Source organism: Python bivittatus, unplaced genomic scaffold, assembly GCF_059951505.1.
Source record: "Python bivittatus isolate LINGU-HERP-01145 unplaced genomic scaffold, Pbiv_v1 ctg000080_np1212, whole genome shotgun sequence".
Lineage (NCBI taxonomy): Eukaryota > Metazoa > Chordata > Lepidosauria > Squamata > Pythonidae > Python > Python bivittatus.
The window spans coordinates 86,176,749-86,195,951 of NW_028277035.1; the positions used below are offsets into that span (position 1 = coordinate 86,176,749).

The 19,203-nt window shown below is 42.2% G+C and overlaps 1 protein-coding gene across 1 annotated transcript in view; it reads left to right on the forward strand.

Annotated features, from left to right (window-relative positions):
• The window catches only part of CAMK1 (calcium/calmodulin dependent protein kinase I), a 30,955-nt gene that overhangs the window by 8,282 nt on the left and 3,470 nt on the right, over positions 1–19,203 (forward strand). Inside the window, exons 3-7 of the mRNA XM_088134500.1 lie at positions 3,576–3,707; positions 8,227–8,301; positions 8,637–8,775; positions 15,665–15,791; positions 17,301–17,376. Of these exons, the coding sequence (XP_087990626.1) occupies positions 3,576–3,707; positions 8,227–8,301; positions 8,637–8,775; positions 15,665–15,791; positions 17,301–17,376 (549 nt within the window). The remainder of the gene's footprint in view (positions 1–3,575; positions 3,708–8,226; positions 8,302–8,636; positions 8,776–15,664; positions 15,792–17,300; positions 17,377–19,203) is intronic.

A 19,203-nucleotide genomic window follows, 5' to 3' on the forward strand; every position in this document is an offset into this window, starting at 1 on the left:
AGTTGCTTCAGCTAAAAATCACCTCCTGGGTTTCCTGCCTGAGCCTTCTTCATTTCAGCAACCTTAGCCTAATGTAGAGAAGACCATGGTGGGAGTGGAATTCTTTTATAACTGTTGCTAAACAGTTAGGAGAGATGGCAATCTTTGTAAACCTTTTCCAAACTACACAGCCATCTGCCAGTAGATCCAAATCCAGACAGTATTCTGCTCACATACTTGTTTACTCAACAAGTTGTAATCTCAAGTAGCAATCCTTGTTGCCTATATGAAGTTCCAAAATGTTGAGAGACACGCTCCCATGTTGGGTCATTTACCAGTTGCTATATTCCATGCAACTCTGAATTGCACCCAGCAGAGATAAATTTTCTTAAGCCTATTTACCAGAGCTTTGTGGAGAGTTTGCAAATGAGCCTGTTGTTGATTTCTGTCTTGAATTCAGCCAGTTGGCTTATACCCATCATTTGAAAACCATTTTTCTTTACAAATTTGGCTAGAAGCAGGTTGGTTAATTCCAATTAACTGAATATGTAGAAAGAATCTATAGAAGTGAGGAGAGCCAGCTTTTTAAACTGACGTAGGTGGAGCAGAACCTTTTGACCAAACTGCTGAAAGTTGGACTACCCTAGCTGTGATGCTGTGGTGTGTGTGTGGGGGATGTATGGAAGGAGTGATTTCCTTTTTTAGTTTGCCTTAGCGAGGTCTAGATAGAGAAGCAGTTGATGTCGGGTTTGAAGCAATTTGGTAAATGTAGCCAGGCAGTTGCGCCTTCTTGCCATTATCTCCATTAATCTGGCTAACACTCCAATCAGGAGTTTTGGAGGCTAAACAAAATTGCAGTTCAAACATAAGGCTAAGCTGTCACTTAGTCATCCTTACCCTAGAGCAGCCATCTCTAACTGACATACTCCAGATATGTTAGATGACAACTCTTCTCTCCAATCATCATGACCCCAAATAGCTTTGGAAGAGCAGAAACTACCTCCCACCTTCTGCAGTAAAAGTACCATCCCTAAACATGCAGCCTTAGGAAGTCACTTGAAATTATTTTGTGTTTAAAGATCCAGGTCATGGATTTCTATGGATGTTGTGGGTTTCCACGTGTTTCCAACTGGGGGTTGTCTAGGCATGTATGAAAGACATCAGCTTGGAGAAGGTTGGCAAAGTGGCCATGGGGGTAAGTGGCAGGTGTATGAGAATGCGGAACTCATCTTGTTCTTTTCTTGAATTGCCAGGCATGCCACATCTCAAACTAATGCCAGGACTGGGTCAACAGTTGGTGAATGAGTTCTGGAAACCCATGGCCTCAAATATTAGCACAAGACTTTGTCAATATTGACAGGAGGTGTGAGCTGCAACTTACATATGTGCACAGTCTTATTATATGCCGCTATTTCGAGGGAGAGGATTCATTCCAGGTGGCTAATTGTTGTAAGCCATGACACTAAATTTGAAGGGCATCATCCTGGAGACAGAAAGGCTCTGTGTTCAGACAAGCCAGTTGCCATTTTGAAATGGACCTTGCTTCAAAGGAACTGAAGTGTGGTGGTCTTTTATGGATAAAATTAGAGAACAAACAAATATGGCTGCACCATCAAAAAACCAAAGCCTACTTTTCCTTTTCTGTTTCTTTTCCAGCACTGCTGTGCAGTAGGGTGCTGTAACCTTGAGGTCCCCATTCACAAATGCTTTTTAGAATTAAGATGGTCAACATAAGCATTCTTTTCCAGAAGGATCAGTAACAGAATAGGCCTTTTGTCTCTGACATTGGATTGTCATAGACTCTTCTTAAATGTGATGGCCATATGAACTTCTATCCCCTGACTTACTTTTATTTCTTTCAATATCCAAGTAAGTCATGTATCCAATGGCCCACAAAAACTCACACTATAATTATGAATATTTTAATGTTTCAGGTGTCTCAAGTTTCTTTGTTGCTTTTGTTAGGTATTCAGGAAGGGGTAAGGCTAAATCACTGAGCAGGGCACAGCCCCTGTTCATTCAGGTCCAGTATCTCTTGAGTTTCCCTATGCATATCATGCACTTACGGTGGCTTAAAGAGTATTAATGCATGTTTAGGGGAGTATGGTAATGCATCTAAGCATCTGCATGTATAAAAACTAAATGGGAGCTATTTTGTTTATTACTCAGCCAGTCTGGATTGAATGGATGCTGTATCTTATGTGAACTGAGTCAAGCACTCCTCCCCCCATTTCCTAACAGCTGGAGGAGAGAAGTAGGGGGCAGCTCATCCATTAGCTTTTATGAGTCTTTGTTTTTAGCAGTGCAGCTTGTTTTATGTATAAAAAGCATTAGAGGAGCCCCTGTGGATTGGATCAAAGGCTTCTCTAATCCATCATCCTGTTTTCCACAGTGGTCAGCCAAATCCCTCTGGGAAGCCCATGAGCTGTTTGAGAGGTCATGTCATATTGTTCCCTAGCAAGTGGTATTTAGAGGCCTGCTGGAGATAGCAGATCACCATCATAACTAGTTCTTGTTGATTTCCTTATCCACCACGAATTTCCCCAGGCCATAAAAAGCAGCTGGCAAGTTGAATTCATCTGGTGAGGCAAGGGGGCTTGCTGACATATCAGAGTGTAAATATTGATGGGTGGATGTGTTTGGAGGGGTGCAGGACCTCTCTTCTGGTATTCTTTGCTTAGCTAATTCTCCACCCATGTATCTTCTTCTTCACTGTTGTGTCTTGAAGCAGTGCCATTTCCCTGCCTCCTCTTATCTCTCTACCAGATGTACCTACAATCATAAGAAATAGGGGAGTCCTCTGCTTGCCTGCCACATGCTTATTCTAAGGCACAGGCTAGGCTTCCAGAAAAAAGGGTGCCTGTTTCCACAAGAATGAGGGTGTACGCTTGAACTGTACACCTCTGTTTATGCAAGGGTATACCAGCACATGGTTTGGGGTCCAGGTATCTCTCCGTCGGGGTGGAAAGAATGCCTTACTTATCCTCATTCTTGTTTCACTCCTAGCCTAGTGTTGAGATTTTCTTCCTGGGGTGTTTTTCTCCCTTTACCCCCTTTGTTTGCAGATTCAAGAAGGCCTTACTACTTTTGCTTTTGAAACAGATTGAACCTCTGTGGCTTGATACCAGCCTTTCCTCCCAGGTTCATAAGCTCAGATTCTGCCCTCCTTGGCACATTCTCTTTATGCCTTGCCCATTGCTTTCCCCCAATCTTCTTCCTCATGGCACATTCTCTCTCCTTTCTGCCCAGTGCCATCTCTCACATGTTCTCCTATAAATAGCTGAGATTCTGCAGGTTGCTGTGGTGACAGTGGCTGGGTGAGAGATCCAGCCGGGTGTAAGGGGGAGGGGTTGGTGCTGAGAAGAGGGCAGAGCAAAGAGTGAGGGGACTTGCTTTGGCCCCCTCCCTTTACTTCTCTCCCTTCCCTTTACTTTTCTGGGCTGATGGACCTCATTCTATTGTTTGCTTCAGAACCTCAAACATTTTATATCACTCAGCACTCTGCACTAGGCGATGCCCATCTAAATGGGGCGCCTCCTGGCCAGGGAAATGCCTGATGTCTCACCTTCCTCCTTGCAATCCCTCTTGTTTTCCAGAGGTGCCTTCTCCGAGGTGGTGCTGGCTGAAGAGAAATCGACCCAGAAGTTGGTGGCCATCAAATGCATTGCCAAGAAGGTGCTAGAAGGAAAAGAGAGCAGCATTGAGAACGAGATTGCTGTGCTGCACAAGTGGGTGGTACCTCTCCTCATTTTCTTCCTTCTTCACTCTTATCAGTCTGGTTCAGAAAAATAGCTGATGATCATTCAGACCAAAAATCCAAATCTGTTCCTAACTGTGACCCGTGTCGTTGCTTTGAAAAGCTCAGAAGCAAAGCAAAGCGAACCAGGAACAACTAACCTCTATTGCATCTTTCAGAGATGTTGAATCCTCACCCATCATGAGGGGTTCAGGTTAGGGATGCTATCCTGTGGCTTGTCTCTTCTTTCTTGAATTGCAGACGTGCAGAAGAATGATACACCTTCCTGGCGCATTGCTTTTGTATTGCATAATCAGAAAAGTGGGAAGCAGGGCAAAGGAGAAATCTCGGTAGTTTCCCTTTGTTAAGATTTTTTTTTTTAAACTAACATAGTGGTGTGTTGCTTTTCTGATGCCAGAGCATCTCTCCACATATTATTCAGTGGAATGGAGAGGTAGCAATGGAATTGCCTATTCCATACTGCATAGCCATCACCAGTGAACAGCACAGGGGTATAGCTCTGGAGATTGTATCTCCAGCTGCTTCAAGCAATTTGGTCCTCAGATTGATTCATTTCCAGCAGTAGGACAGGATTTGGGTGATGGGGTTGCTCAAAGCAATGGAGTACAGCAAGCTAAAACAGGAAAGGGCCGACAGGATTTTCATCCTCTTATCTGAACATTTCATGTAAAAAAATTAGCCACTTTGCTTCCAGGCACTGTATCCAAATGTGAGGAGGGTGCATGAATCAATATACATTGGTTTATCATTGCAATTAATCTAGCCCTTTAGTAACAGGAAAGACACTCCTGAGCCCACTCTCAGACCTAGTGAAAATTAGTTGCTCAGATCTAAATAAGTCCTTAGTCTAAGTTAATAGATTCTCCTCATTTTCTTCCTTCTTCACTCTTATCAGTCTGGTTCAGAAAAATAGCTGATGATCGTTCAGACCAAAAATCCAGATCTGTTCCTAACTGTGACCCGTGTCGTTGCTTTGAAAAGCTCAGAAGCAAAGCAAAGCGAACCAGGAATAGGAGGCTGTTTTTATACTACAACGTTGAAGCCTATCAACGTTGGGGTATGATTTTGGTCATCCCCAGTCATGTTAACCATAGGCCAACACATCTGGAGGGCTTCAGATTGGGAAACACTGCATTACCCAGAGGGTAGGGACTAGATTTCCCTGGTGAGGTGATTCCTCTAGCAGTACTAACAGGTTTTTTTTCCTGTTTGCGGGCTACAGCACCCTTGCACAGCTCAAGATTCCCCTTGCCCAAGGACGTCTACTGAGGAGAAATATAGAATTGGGTTTAGGAATGATAATCCCTGATATTATCAAGTTTCCATTTTCAGTTTCTTCAAAGCGAGCGCATCAGTAGCCTTCCGCATCAACCAGATAGACTCATCCTTTTTTAGTTACCGTATCTGGATTGGAATATCAGCTTTTCTGAAAATAGTCCAGGTTGGCACTACACCGTGTTTTCTTGTGCCCAGAACAAGCCATGTGACCATTCCCATACGTTGCTGATGCTTCATTCGGGCACCCTATCTGCATGTTCTGGCATGAACCCTGCGCAGGGTATTCAGATGTAATTGTCACATCAGTTGTCTGTTACAAAGTTGGAGCTCCTCTTAGTGTTTCGAAGACCTACTCGTGACAGGCTCTTGCTAGCATCAGCTATCACAAAGTAGATAGCTGAAACTAGCAAGATGGAGAGTTCATTTAAAGGGAAAAAGCTGTCCAAATTCTCTGGGGCCAATGAGTTATTGCTGCAGTAGTTTATTTCAAAAAAGAATCATGAAAGAAAATGTTAGGTAGGATGATAAGGCAACGATGAGGTGAAAGCACATTCGTACATAGGAACAGTATCTTATCTCATGCCTCCAGCTAACAAATATTAGTTGTAGTCCATGATTTGGACATTCAATTAACTCCATATTTACTTTGTCATTACTATTTTTTGTCTTGCTCTCTTTCTGTAGAAAATCCAGACAAAGCCACTACCAAATTATTGCAGCTCTGTGGACTTTATTCTTCTTTATATTTTAGTCTTGGTGCTATTTTTTAAAAAGTGAAATTGCATCAGTACCTTGTCTAGTCTGGACTGGTAAAATCTTTTTGAAGCTTTTCAGGACTCTAATATCTTTAATTAAAATCTCCCTGCTCACTATATCTGCTTTTATTGCTTCCTGTTAAGTGTGGTAGGAGGATTACTGATTATTTCTCCTGAATTGCACCTTGAATAACCTCTCTTAAATGTCCCCAGTATCAGTTTCTTTCACTAGGTAGCAGTGGTAGTAGAAGTCTTCAATAACTGGCTTCTTTTCACTATCCCCCCCCCTTTTTTTCATATAAAAACAATCACAAAAGTATGATGCCAAGAGTGAAGAACTACAAGGACTTGGATTTTTTGTGGTGGAAGTCGTTTTTAGGATCTAAATTTGCACACTTCATGAACTTCCATGAGGCCAGTCATATAATTTCCTGTTTCCTGGCACAGGAACATATTTATCATACCCATGTTTATTGGTGATCTTTGCAAAATGAATAGTATTTGCGTTAGATGATACTTCTGTGGAAGTGCCTACAAAGCTCTTTCAAAAGCAATCAAAACCAAAACTGCGTGATATCAACAAATTGGTCTGCACAAGAATATACTGCCAATTTTAAAAGAGGCTTGGATCTTTTTCCCCTTTTCAGAGGCAGTTCTATAGTGATTTTGCACTTTTTTAGCTTCTATTTAGCATTTTCATAGTCATTTCTGTGCATTGGCTCATTAATTCTTACCATAAACAAGCAAATTGGGGCAGCAGGGGCAGTAATTATAATTCCCCTGTTGTTTGCATGAAATGCCCTGCATCTGTGAGACTATAGTTTGATTAAAGAAGCCAAATGAATTTCTGAGAGAGGTGTAGGATTTCATATGGGGGAAATAATTGAAAAGATTTAAAGGCTGTGTTCATGAGACAGCTTGAATCCCAAAGCAGCCAGCTGTGTTTTATTCTAGTATGTTTTGAATCTAACCCTAAGCGGTTAGTTTATGCTTCAGTATTCATACAGAGAGCATTAAGCTAATTGAGTAAATCATGATTAAGTTAACTACAGGAAAACATGTTAGGCAAAAAGAACTTAATTAGTAATTTAAAAAATAAATAGAAACCAAGGAGTAAATTCAAATGATGTTTATATATGTTAGTTACTGTTACTCAATGGGGCATTAATTAGTACTAATCCTTAATTACAATGCCGGCCAAATTGAAGTTCCTGACCTTCTAGGGAATTTTCCACCAAAGTTCACATCTCATTCTGAAATTCTTTCTTTGGAATTTAGTTTCTACTTGACAGTCAGATGCTTTGTTCTCCCAATATGTTTCATCCAGTCCAGTTTTTTGACCGGTGGTTCTGTCAGGTAGATAATCACATTAGCAGGGTCTAAATACTGCAACACCCCCCACCCAAATTTTCTCTAGGAACGTATCCCCTTAGCCTTTTGCACCAGAAACCCACAAGCAAGGCTTTCTTATATTATTGGCTTCTTCCTCATTGTCCAGATAGGCAGCAACAGAAGCAGCCAAGCACTGCTTGGGAAGAGGGTTCTAGACTGATGGATGTTGAGAACATGTTCTGCAATGGACAGGAAGATTAGGTTGGCCAGATGGATTAATTGACTGGATTTAGGCATTCCCAGAACAAGACTGACCGGATGGAGTTGTTTTTAGCTCTGTGCACAACTGGACCTTTCTTTACTGCCTGGGTCAATTTCCCATAAGAGGTTAATGTCAATTAATTATCTTGGGCAAATATGGTGAGAGTAAAAGTTGGATGGACATGCAGTTCGGCAGGACAGATTTGCTCCTCTAAAGTAGGGTAGAGATTCCACCGCTACCCTTCTCGCAACTCCTATACCCGAGGTTCTTTTGCACTGTCTCCTCAGGACTTTGACTCAGCCCCCGAGGTGAGACTTTGTCCTCAAACCCCCCAGCTTTCCACTCCCCCTCATACTGACTATGACATCAGCAACTTTTATTCCCAGGTTTGCTCTTTCTTATTTCCGTCCTTCTTTTTCTCTTCCGAGCTCCTGGTAATCTCATTCTTTAGCCGCTGCCAGGTTTTATTAGATTTTCCTCCAAACCTGCTCTCGGCTGATATATGACAAAACCCTGGCCATCTGACCCAGTCATTGGGCCTTCCGCCCACTGAGAAATGAGACTAACGCTTAACACAGCCTTAGTTTTGTGGGGCAACTTCCCCTAAGCTGAAGATAACAAAAATGCGTCTAGCAATGTGCGTGCAGAACTCTTTTGTGACTGTATTTGCCCCCAGCACAATCTGTCGTACGAAGAATAATGTTTGTACTTAACCCTGCAAGATATTTCTCAGCTGATTTAATCTTTCAGGGAGTTTGGAGGATGTTTCTTTGGCAATCGTATCAACGTTAAAACTATCAAGGCAAAGCGAAATAGAGTTTCTGTACCGCTTCCTCAGTAAAACACGTTTCCCCCCTTGGCAGGATCAAGCATCCTAACATAGTAGCCTTGGATGACATCTACGAGTGTGGAGGGCACCTCTACCTCATCATGCAGCTGTGAGTTGAGATTTCGGACGGAGGAGGGAGGGAGGGAGCCACAGGGCTCAGGCCTTGCTAGCTAAAAGTACTCAGGCCTTGCTAGCTTCTTAACCCCTCTGAGTCTTGTGGTGGATCTAATCCAGTGTTGTCCAAACTTGGCCACTTTAAGATGAGTGGACTTCAACTCCCAGAATTCCCCAGCCAGCCATGGAGGAATTCATGGGGAATTCTGGGAGTTGAAGTTCACTCATCTTAAAGTGGCCAAGTTTGGACAACACTGATCTAATCCACGTTAGAGCCCCGCAAGGGTCTCTCTGCATAGATCTTATTTGTATTCTGTCTCCCTGCGGCAGGGTTTCCGGAGGGGAACTTTTTGACAGGATAGTGGAGAAGGGATTTTACACCGAGCGAGATGCCAGCAAGCTCATCCGTCAGATCCTTGATGCTGTTAAATACCTGCATGACATGGGCATCGTACACCGTGACCTCAAGGTGGGTCGGTGAACTCGGCCAGGTGTATTTGCAAGTTGTAGTCACCCTACCATTAAGAAGTGTCCCCACAAGCTATTTACGGAGGGGTATGCTAAACACAATTCCTGCAATTAGTCACTGTGTGTGGGTTGGTTTGTTTCGGTTTTTGTTTTTAAAAAGCGGGTTTAGCTTTTCTTCCAGTATAAAATAGCCGATATGCTCCATCCTTCCCCTCCCAATCTGGATTACAATTATAGCAGGAGTGTGACGTTAAAACCCCTCCATTCTCAGACTTCCATGCCAAATCCAGCCCCCTTAACAACCATTAATGCCGTTGTATTTATTTAAAATGTATTTTTTAAAAACACCCCTATATTATTTCTTATTTATAAAAATCTTGATGATAAAAAATATAAAAATGGCATTTGATTTGGCTATGAATTACTCATTTCTGCAGTTGTTGGTCATAAATGCTCTATGCTAGAGAAAACAGTAAAACGCTTTTTAAAAATGAAAGGACTTTCAGGCTTAGAAGTGTAAATCATTGCACAAAATCCTCCAACGGTGGCGCTGGAAATGTATAACTAGAGCGTTGACTGGAACAAACTAAAATAAAAATGTAAAGAAATAAATCTTACGACCACTTTTTATTTTCCTAAAAGCTGTCTTGTGGGAATTTGAATAGACATTTCTGCAAAGAAAACATTTCCCCCCATTCCAGCTGATTACTTGATGCACATCATTCTCCCTGCCAGCTTCCCTTTGCTTTGAAACAGTTGTTATTGTGGTTAATAGCAACCGAGATGAGATAGATGGAGACAGGGAGTGACTTGCAGCAGGAAATCAGATGTGACAAACCTCCAACTTGTGATGGTCCACCTGTGCAGCTATGTTGTGGTTTAATTTGTTTTAATTTGTAAATGTTGGCATGCTAATTCTGGAAAACTCAAGGCCAAAAGGGTTGAACTAGAGTGCTTAGTTCTAAAAAGAGATGTGTGTGTGTGAGATAGAGAGAGACGATAGATTAGATGCAATTCTCCATAGATATTACATCTTTAGAAAGAGATCTATAGGAAAAGGTGTCCTGAGTGACATGGTGTTCTGTCTACAAAAGGTGGTGTAGAGTCTAATAAATCAGAAGGAAGAAACCATGGGATACAGGAAGAAAAACGCTTACTCTTACGACATCCTGTTTCTCTAGACATCTAGTTCAGGGAAAGAGGGAAAATGGAAAAAAAAGTTGTAATTATGGATAATCAGATTATTGTACATTGATCAGATAAATCTATTATATTACAGCTCTCAGGAGTTGCAGTGCAGCCTTTTTCTTTACATATGTAGAAATGACAAAAGATGATAGTGGTTTCACATGAATAGTGCCAAACAGTGGCTGGAAATGCAAATGTTACAAATTGCTTGGGAACTATGGCTAAAACAATGTCATATATGTAGAAAATTGCCTAGAAAGCCCAATATAGTTACACTGAATGTCAGACTTTGGCATCTAGGCAGAGCAAGCCAGTTACTTACCTGGCACTCCTTTGAATGTGATGGTGCCAATAACTGATTCCTGCTTTCAGTGTGTGTAGATTGATTGCTAAGCCAGGATTAGAAATGGCATGAGATTTATGTAGTAAGCTCTTACCAGGAGAATGCGTAGATATTTACTTCACTTTAGGAACATAGCTCTATAAGCCCAGTTTCTTGTAATCTTTGTTTCAGAAGAGATGTCATGCAGACTGATTCTTTCCAGATTGAGGAAATGTCTTGCACAACTTTCCTTATCATTATAGAATATTTAACCATCAGAATGATTTAGGCATAAGCTACTATTATTTGTTCCAGCTGGAAAAAACGTGATTTTTTTTTCACATGAACAAGTCGGGGAGGGCCTTCATTGGCCAGCGCAAAGAGAGTTTTGCCACTCCCAACCTACTCCTCTTTGAATCTTTTTTGCAAAAGAGGAGAATGAGTTTAGTGTGAAATGACAGCTCTGTTAGCTGGCTGGCCCTTGGAATCTGGCCCTTGTCTGGCTGTCCTGCCAATAGATGTTCAGGATGATGTACATTTAAAACACACACACACAAACTGATTACAAGACCAAGAAAATAGTATTATACACTAGAGAAGGGCATTAAAACTGAAAAGCAACATAAACTTGTTTGTATGTGTTTTCAAGTCCATCCTGAGTCCTCATGACTACACGTGCCTTCTTCCTAGGGCTGCGAGGAAGTGACTGGCCCAAAGTCACCCAACTAGCTCCCGTGCCTAAGGCCAAATTAGACTTGGCTTTCCTTATTCCTAGCCCAGCACTGTTGGCCAAACTGGCTCTTAACATAAGCATGATGTAATATTAATAAGCCACATGCAACAGAACAGTGTTTACTCCTTGGCCAAAGCGCATTAAATATGGAGCCAGTCTCTCTCTCTTCTCATACAAACATTGCTGAAAAAGCCCTTTGAGGGAGGCTAGATGGTTAAGCATTCAAGAGAATTAGATGTGCTGATGAAAAGGCCCTGTTTTGAGTATCTAGCTATTTAACTATTCTAGCCTCTCTGGTGGAACATACAACAACCCCCACAGCAACTCCAGTAAAAACATCTTTACTGTTTTAATGAAAGATTATGACGATTGCTTGATCACAAAACAAACTAAATGATTGCATGACATGGGATTTATGATACTATGCTTCTAATTTACACTGCTGAGAAGATTTTTAAAATTGTCTAATTTCTGAAAGTTAATAAATCAAAACTCCGATTTTGGTCAAACCAAATGCCCCTGTTACGAGAAGCCAAAAGCAAATCAGTTTTTGGCATCCTAACCCAATTTGCTTTCCCCCCCAAGAGCTGGGTTTAAAAGTTGGTTTGAATATCCAAAAGCATGGGGCAATAAAAGCAAATAATGTGGAGTGCCGTGTTCCACACTACTGCCTTATATAGTAGTCAGAATCTAGAGTTATATGGTATTTTCCTAAAATGAACTTCTAAGATTGCTATGCATCTGTTGAACCCTTAAATAAGAAAGCAGTTCTAGGTGTAGGACTGAGAATCATTCATTTTAACTCAGTTTTTCACCACTGCATATCAGAGAGGAATCCTGTTATTTGGAATGGTGCTTAAATCAGAATCTTTAAACATTTATTTAGCAGAAAAAGAACAAGGAGGGAAAAAACTCTAAAAAATAATAAAATGAATTTGGGAACTAGATTTTAAATCCAGGATAGATATTTAACTGGTTTAATTCTCATTTGTTCTAAAAGGCAAAATTTTGCTAACATGATATTGGCTAGTAATGAAATAATTTTATGATGACAGATTTCATTGCAATGGTACCAGTTCAGCCTGTAAAAATATAGTAGGTATGAATCTGGGTGTTCTAGGTTTTGTCCTCAGCAATTTATTTTGAAATATTCTAGGTCTGAGGAAAAGTTTAGGGACCAGGTTTCAGCCCAATAAGAAAAATATGCACTAAGTTAATTTCAGGAGGCATAAAACTGACCGAATTAAATTAACACCACCTGTGCCTCAAAACAAGTATTCCAAGTTTTGAAGGCCGATAATGGCGAGCCCAGCTGCCAGGTGAAGGAAAATGCAAACCGAGGTATCGGTGAAAGGTAGGCTAGCCACTATGTTTCACTCTCTTTTTTCCCCAAAGACAATAACCTTGATTTTGTTATACTTAATGGCTAATTAGGGTTTTTTCCTGGAATCCTTAGCTAAGACCAACAGAAGTCTACAAAAGTTAATCTGGGAGCAAGAAATAAGGATCAGGTCATCAACATAAAAGAGAAAGGATAAATTTCTGTCGTGTAGCTTTGCTAGACAAAACTATTCGTCAGTCAATGGCTTTGTCACTGACAAGGAGTTAAAAGGACGTGGAGCCAGGGCACTCTGCCTTGCTTAAAACCCTGGGAAACCAGGACGTGATCTGAGGGTAAAACCTCACTTGGATAGTCGGACTCTCATGTCAAGACTGCAACAAGAATAAAAGGAAATGATTCATAGTTGTACTTGTTCATTTTGCTCATTGTGGAACATGGTAACAGGACTTCTCTTGAGTATCGTAAGCGATAGGCAGATTCCGTTGGAAGAAGGCAACCCTTCCAATATGTTGGCCCCAAATAATTTAGGGCAGCAGAAGAACAATGGGCAGAGTGCAGGTGTTGAATCTTTCCCTATATGCTACTAGTGTCCTGCAAAACCTTTCCTATTCCAGTGTCTTTCTCCCACAAGGCAACAAAAATACTGTAAGTCCAAAACCTTGGTTGGAGGAAAGTTGGGGAGAGGGACTTTTGCAGGAGAAAAATGACTGGCAGGAGGTGAATGCCAGCCTTGCAAGGTAGTCCATACAAGAAGCACACCCAGAAGTACTAGTTCTAACTTCACTGTAAAGTTACATTAACAGAATCTTGCAAGTCTGAAAGTACATCTCTGCCTTCTCGCCTTTACAGTCCAAGAAACTAGGGAGGGTCCCTTCTGAGACGTTTGCCACACTCCCATTCCTTCTGTGGACTCAATTGCTGCTTATCTGACCATTGTCTAACCCGTGGCTCTTCCTCCTGTCTCCCAAGGTCATTCCCACATACCATTACAGTGAATTATGTTTTCCCTACACTGTAAATGGTCCTCTCACCTCGCTCCTTTCCAACCATTCTTAGGTTCTCTGCTATATATGTACAGTGGAACCTCGGTTTACGAACTTAATTCGTTCCGTGACTCTGGTCACACCCCGAATTGGTCGCAACCCGAAGGAAATTTCCCCATAAGGTTAAATGTAATTACCGTTAATCTGTTCTGGCATGGAGGACAGGGAGGCGGCTATTGCTTGGCGGGAGAGTCCCCCTCCCTACGACCACGTGTCAGGGGCGGAAAATGGCCGCAGACCACGTGTCAGGGGCGGAAAATGGCCGTGGACCACATGTCAGGGGTGGAAAAATGGCCGCGGACCACGTGTCAGGCGCGGAAAAATGGCCACGGACCACGTGTCAGGGGCGGAAAATGGCCGCGGACCATGTGTCGGGCGGAAAAATGGCCGTGGACCGTGTCACGGGAGGGAAAATGGCCGCGTATCCTGTTCATACCCTGAGGCGGAGTTCGCAAACCGAGGTAAATTTTTGCAGCCGGAGCTGGTTGTAACCCGAAAAGTTCGTTAACAGAGGCATTCGTAACCCGAGGTACCACTGTAGTTTCAACAAACTCTTCAAACTTTGGTAGCAGCCAGTTATATTTTCAGTGTGGCATGTTAACCTCTTTCATGGAACTTGCAGGGGATTTCAGATCACAAGGCTTCAGTTCTTTCTCTGAACTGCAATGTAAACTCTAGTCCCCATGACAAGATTGGATGGATTGCAAAACAAGGGAATTGTGGAATAGGAGAAAGAAGGAACCAGGGTAGAGATTTTCAGATTCTAAAATGTTTTTCTGTCTTTATTTGTGGGAACCTCTGTATGTCTGTCTGCTACAGGATCCTTGTGCAGTGCAGATTATGTTTTCTCCTCACCCTCTACAGATGCATGCACAATTCACATAAAGTGTTGGGCTGGTCTTTTGAACCTCACTAATGCCACAAATGAACTTACACACCGAACACTCCTCAGTGGCTGCTTATGACCAAACAGGATCAGCCAAGATGTTTTGATGCTTAGTGAAAGAAAACGAAACAGAAACTCCCTCCATTCCATTCCAATATACAACAGTGAGCAAATTGGCTTTCACATCTCCCTTCACACTGGTGAAAGGACAGTGTCTTTCACAATTCTGGAAGGATGCAGGTAACTTAGCGATTGCAAGACTGACCAGATGTCTTGCATAGCTTTCTCCATTCCTCATCCATCCCTCACCTCCATGCCTGTCGCAACTGCCCATCCCACCTCACGGCTGGGTCAGTTCAGTTGTCCCAGGAAAAAATGGGCCTCTCCCAGGGACATATGTCTAAGATGTATCTTCTAAGCGAGCAACCTGTGCTGATCCTCTGGGTGCAGGGCTGTCTCTAACCTTAAGGCAAAATGAAAGAGACACTCTCAGTGGTAGACCAGGACAGGTAGCAAACTGGGGACCAGCTCTCACCTGCTGCCTTCCCAGCCTGTCACTTGGAACAGCTGTTTCAACATGCGTAAAGCATGTAGCTTGCTAGAGCAGCGTTGCTGCTGTCTACGGGGTAACCAGCTGAAGATTCAATGGCAGCTGGACTGCTGTTGCTGAGATGGGTGTGGGGAGGGAGCTCATGGGGTGAGTGCATAACAGGAAATGGGGGGCCTCTTCCTGCCTCAGGCTGGGGCTCATCTGTCAATGGTTACTGACCAGTACTGATCACACTGTTGATATGAGAAGCTTCTAGTTGTGTGTGTATGTGTGTGGGGTGTTTGCATCTGTATTTCCTGGGAAAGAAGATAGCTGCGTTCACTGCAATACTGTGCGAAATACGGAAGGACGCTGCAGAGGCCATGACATGGCTGCCAAAAGCCTACACAAGGAAATAGCCGTTTTAGCGTGGGTCCATCCCTTTGATCAATTCTACCCTTATGTCTCTTTCCTCTTGGCACTGTTTAGAAGATTGGAATCCCAACCTGTTTCCTTCTCTGAACTACATCCTATCTAGTTCCTTTCTAAAATGATGCTTATCTTTTAAGGCCAGCTTTAGGAAACTTGGCTCAGATTTTTTTAATTGATCCAGGTTTTATTTCAGGTACTTATTTTCCATAGCCTGTTTTGTTCAGGGTTATTTCTGTTATTTTATTTTGTAGGATGGGTTTTTAACATTTTTTAATGATTTGAAGCATTTTTTTAAAATACAGTCTGAGGATCTGGTTGCATGGATTTACTCTCAACTTATTCTGCAGTCTGATAAACCTGTTAAATTCTCCCAATTCTGCCTCCTTGTTTTCTTCCAATTCCCCATCCCCATCAGCCTGAGAACCTGCTCTATTACAGCCTAGATGAGGATTCCAAGATCATGATTAGTGACTTTGGGCTGTCGAAGATAGAAGGCTCGGGCAGTGTCATGTCCACAGCATGTGGGACTCCTGGCTACGTGGGTGAGCAACAAAGCCCCCCCCCAAGTAATAAAAGTAATATTTGGGCAGGGGGAGAGTAACAAGCCAAAGTAATAATGAATCTTATCAATCTTAAAAGGTAAAGACTTCCTTGAGTCCAGCTTCTGGTGATTACACAGGAACATCGATGTGGGCAGAATTTTTTACATTAACAGGGATTCTTCTGGGTTCTTTTTCACTCTCTGTCCAGTCACTCCCACCCTTATAATTAGTACCTTTCTCCTTTGCCCCTTTCTTCTAAAGAAACTTGTAATATGTTGTTTGGTGTTCCTTTGTCACTGCAGCTTTCCTAAATTGCCCCTCTTTGAGTCATTTTCATTCCAGGTTGGGAGGATTTTCTCTTTGGTTTTCTCTTTGCAGCCCAAGCAAATTACTGTATTTAATGTTTCACTAAAGGCTCTCCTCAGGAAGAGTAATTGATAAACAAAGGGCTAATTCAGGATTTCCACAGCCACCCAATTGAATGAGAAGTGGCAGAGACAGCAGCTGCTTTAGAAGAACGGTGCAGGGAGCATGCTGCTAAGGAGCAGTGAGAAATGGGATTTCTCCTGTAAAGAGAATTTATTTTGAGTAATCATATGACAGGAGTCGATTCTTTGGTACAGGGATTGCCAAGTAATACGGTATTGTGTTCTATTAAGTGCGGTGTTAAATGTTCTTTGCAGCTGACTCTAGCAAAGCCATGCCTTCTTACTGCTAATGTGCTCTAACATGCAAGTAACCTAGATTTTACTGTCCCCTCTCCCCTCCTAACTGGGGAAGGTGAGAGAAGAAAGAGAGTATGGAGGGGAAAACCTGTCTTCTTGAATTGTTGTGCTTCAAACCTAACTGAAGATACATTAAGAAGTTCACATAGTTGATGTACTAGCCAACACCAAGGATAGGTAACCTGTGCAGTTCCAGCATCCCTAGGAAGCATGACCAGGACTAAGGGGTTCTGGAATTGCAGTTCAGCAACATGTAAAGACACTCAGTTGCCTCCTCTTGGTCATATTTCAACATACTTTAACCAGGTACCTCTAGGTATGTTGGACCTGAGATGGGATAGAATTTGGAGGCATGAGACCTCCAAATGACTTCCATGTGTTGTGAAGGAAAAAGGACTGAACAAATATTCTGGGCCAGAACTGAGAATTATCCTGGAGGAAGATGGAAGCTTGAAATCAGTTTTAGTAGGAAGCAATTCAATTAACTTAAAAAAATATATTAATAGATTTTTGATCATTAGCTCAATTAATGGGATAGCAACTCTCAGAATTGGGTCAAGCAATCTGTGGCTTCCCAGATGCTGTTGGACTATCATTGCTAAATAGCGAGTCTATTGACTAGCTCTACTGGAATCCAACATCTGAAAGCCTTCCACCACCTCTGAAGGTGCTCTCTAGTGTAAGGGTTATATTAACCAATAAATAACAGTGGACATAGCAACATATTTCAGTCTCTAATGGTTGCATTCTTTCTTTCCTGCTGCTCCCCCCTGACCTGATCCAGCTCCTGAAGTCTTGGCACAGAAGCCTTACAGCAAGGCTGTGGACTGCTGGTCTATTGGAGTCATTGCCTACATCTTGTATGTATTGAGTGGAATTGGAGGAGAGGGGTAGACAGGGGGATAGGGAGGACTGATAATACTTTCTGTTACTCCTCAATACATCTCTGTCTAGGGCATCGTATTTGATGAACTTCAAACATGATCTTGCCCCTTTGCCTTCCAGGATTCATTTGGCATTTGCATAGCTGCTCCAATGGTCCATTGTTATTCCTTTGCATGTGGCTTGAGAAATGTTATATGATTCCCCTTTTGGAATTTGAAGGGCTAGAAATTCCACTCACTTTGGTCATGACGTTTTTCTCTCCTTGCCTCAGTCTAGGGCATAATTGCAGTATCTCTGTGTTTTGCCACAGAGGTGATACTATTCTGTCTCTGAGGTTGTTAATTCATGCCACAAAAATTGATCTGTCCATTTTAAAACAATTGGCTTCTTTAGATGGAGCACTATTGCAAATTAGAGATTGACAAGGAATTTAATTTTTCACATTTTGAAAGATGTGATCCCAATCCCCCGTGTTGAAATATGGATTATAGCTTGGTTTCCCAACTTGTTTCTGTACTTTCTGAATGTTTTGGGTTCACAAAAAAGGGTAACAAACTAAGTCAGGAAAGTGTGTTTTGAGTGAAAATGAATTTGCCAATACATATTATTTTGCAGATTAATGTAGAAATTGGACATAATAGTCTTATGGGTGAAGACAGGTGGAAAAGGGGCTGGTTAATCCATGCCTGCATAAAGTACAAGAACTGTGTATGTGTGGGAAGCTCACTTCCAAAACAGGTGAGGGCACAGTGTGACCCCATTATAAATCAACACCGCTGCTATTCAGTCAGCTGGAGTGGAGGGACGTATGACTCCTAAAAGCACTCTGCACCACCATTGGTGCAAACAGACATGACATCTAAGGACTATTTAAATAATTAGGGCAGATCCAGATTAAAGGACCTTTAGAGGGAACTCACATGTCTAAGGACATGGGTGGAGAAACACCTCATACCTATCAGTGGAATACATCAAGGAGATTGCTGACCACAGGAGCAGACTCGCCAAGTCACTCATGTCTATCATAAGAAGGATGGGTGCTCCAGCTGGAGAATTTTCATGAGATCTCAACAAAAGACAGATGCCCTTTTGTCAACCAATTCAGTAGAGGAGATCAATGCCTTGGGGGCACCCTGCCTGAAAGGATGGCTTTGTGCACTCCCCTATTTACAGTGCTGTCCAAGGTGGCATGCAAAACAAGACCTTAACAAGATAAGAAAGTAGCACCTTTGAAATGTCTTAGCTCCAGAGCCAATATGCCACCCAGACCCAGAGTGACTGTGGACTTGGAAATTGAACAGAGCAATCGTTGAGCCTGGATCTTCCAAGTTGATGGTAGAAACCATTTTGGTACTTACAGGTATATGTTCACACATTGCACAGCCCAGAAACTTGTATTTTTAAATGAAAGCTGAGATTGACCTCTTCATCCAGAATCCAGATCTTGCTCACAATACTTCTCAGCAGACCTAGCCAGCATCAAACTCCTAGGAGTTTCAGATCAACAACATCTGGAGGGCCACAGCTTTTCCTAGCCTGCTGTTCTCAGATCAGCTGTCTTTCTCCCAAAAGCTTTGGCTAATGGGGGATTACTTTTTTATCATGAGGGTGGAATTACTAGTTTGGAATTACTGCAGCTATACCTGGTATTCACTGTCTCTACAGGAAAGTTTAATAGCGCTAATATTAGCCCTGGCTCTCTTCCTGTCCTTCCTCTTCTCACTTCTGGGTCCAGGTATAACCACTTCTCTTTCTCTTTCTCCTCTCCCATGCATATACTTCTCTTCCTCACTGTTTCACCT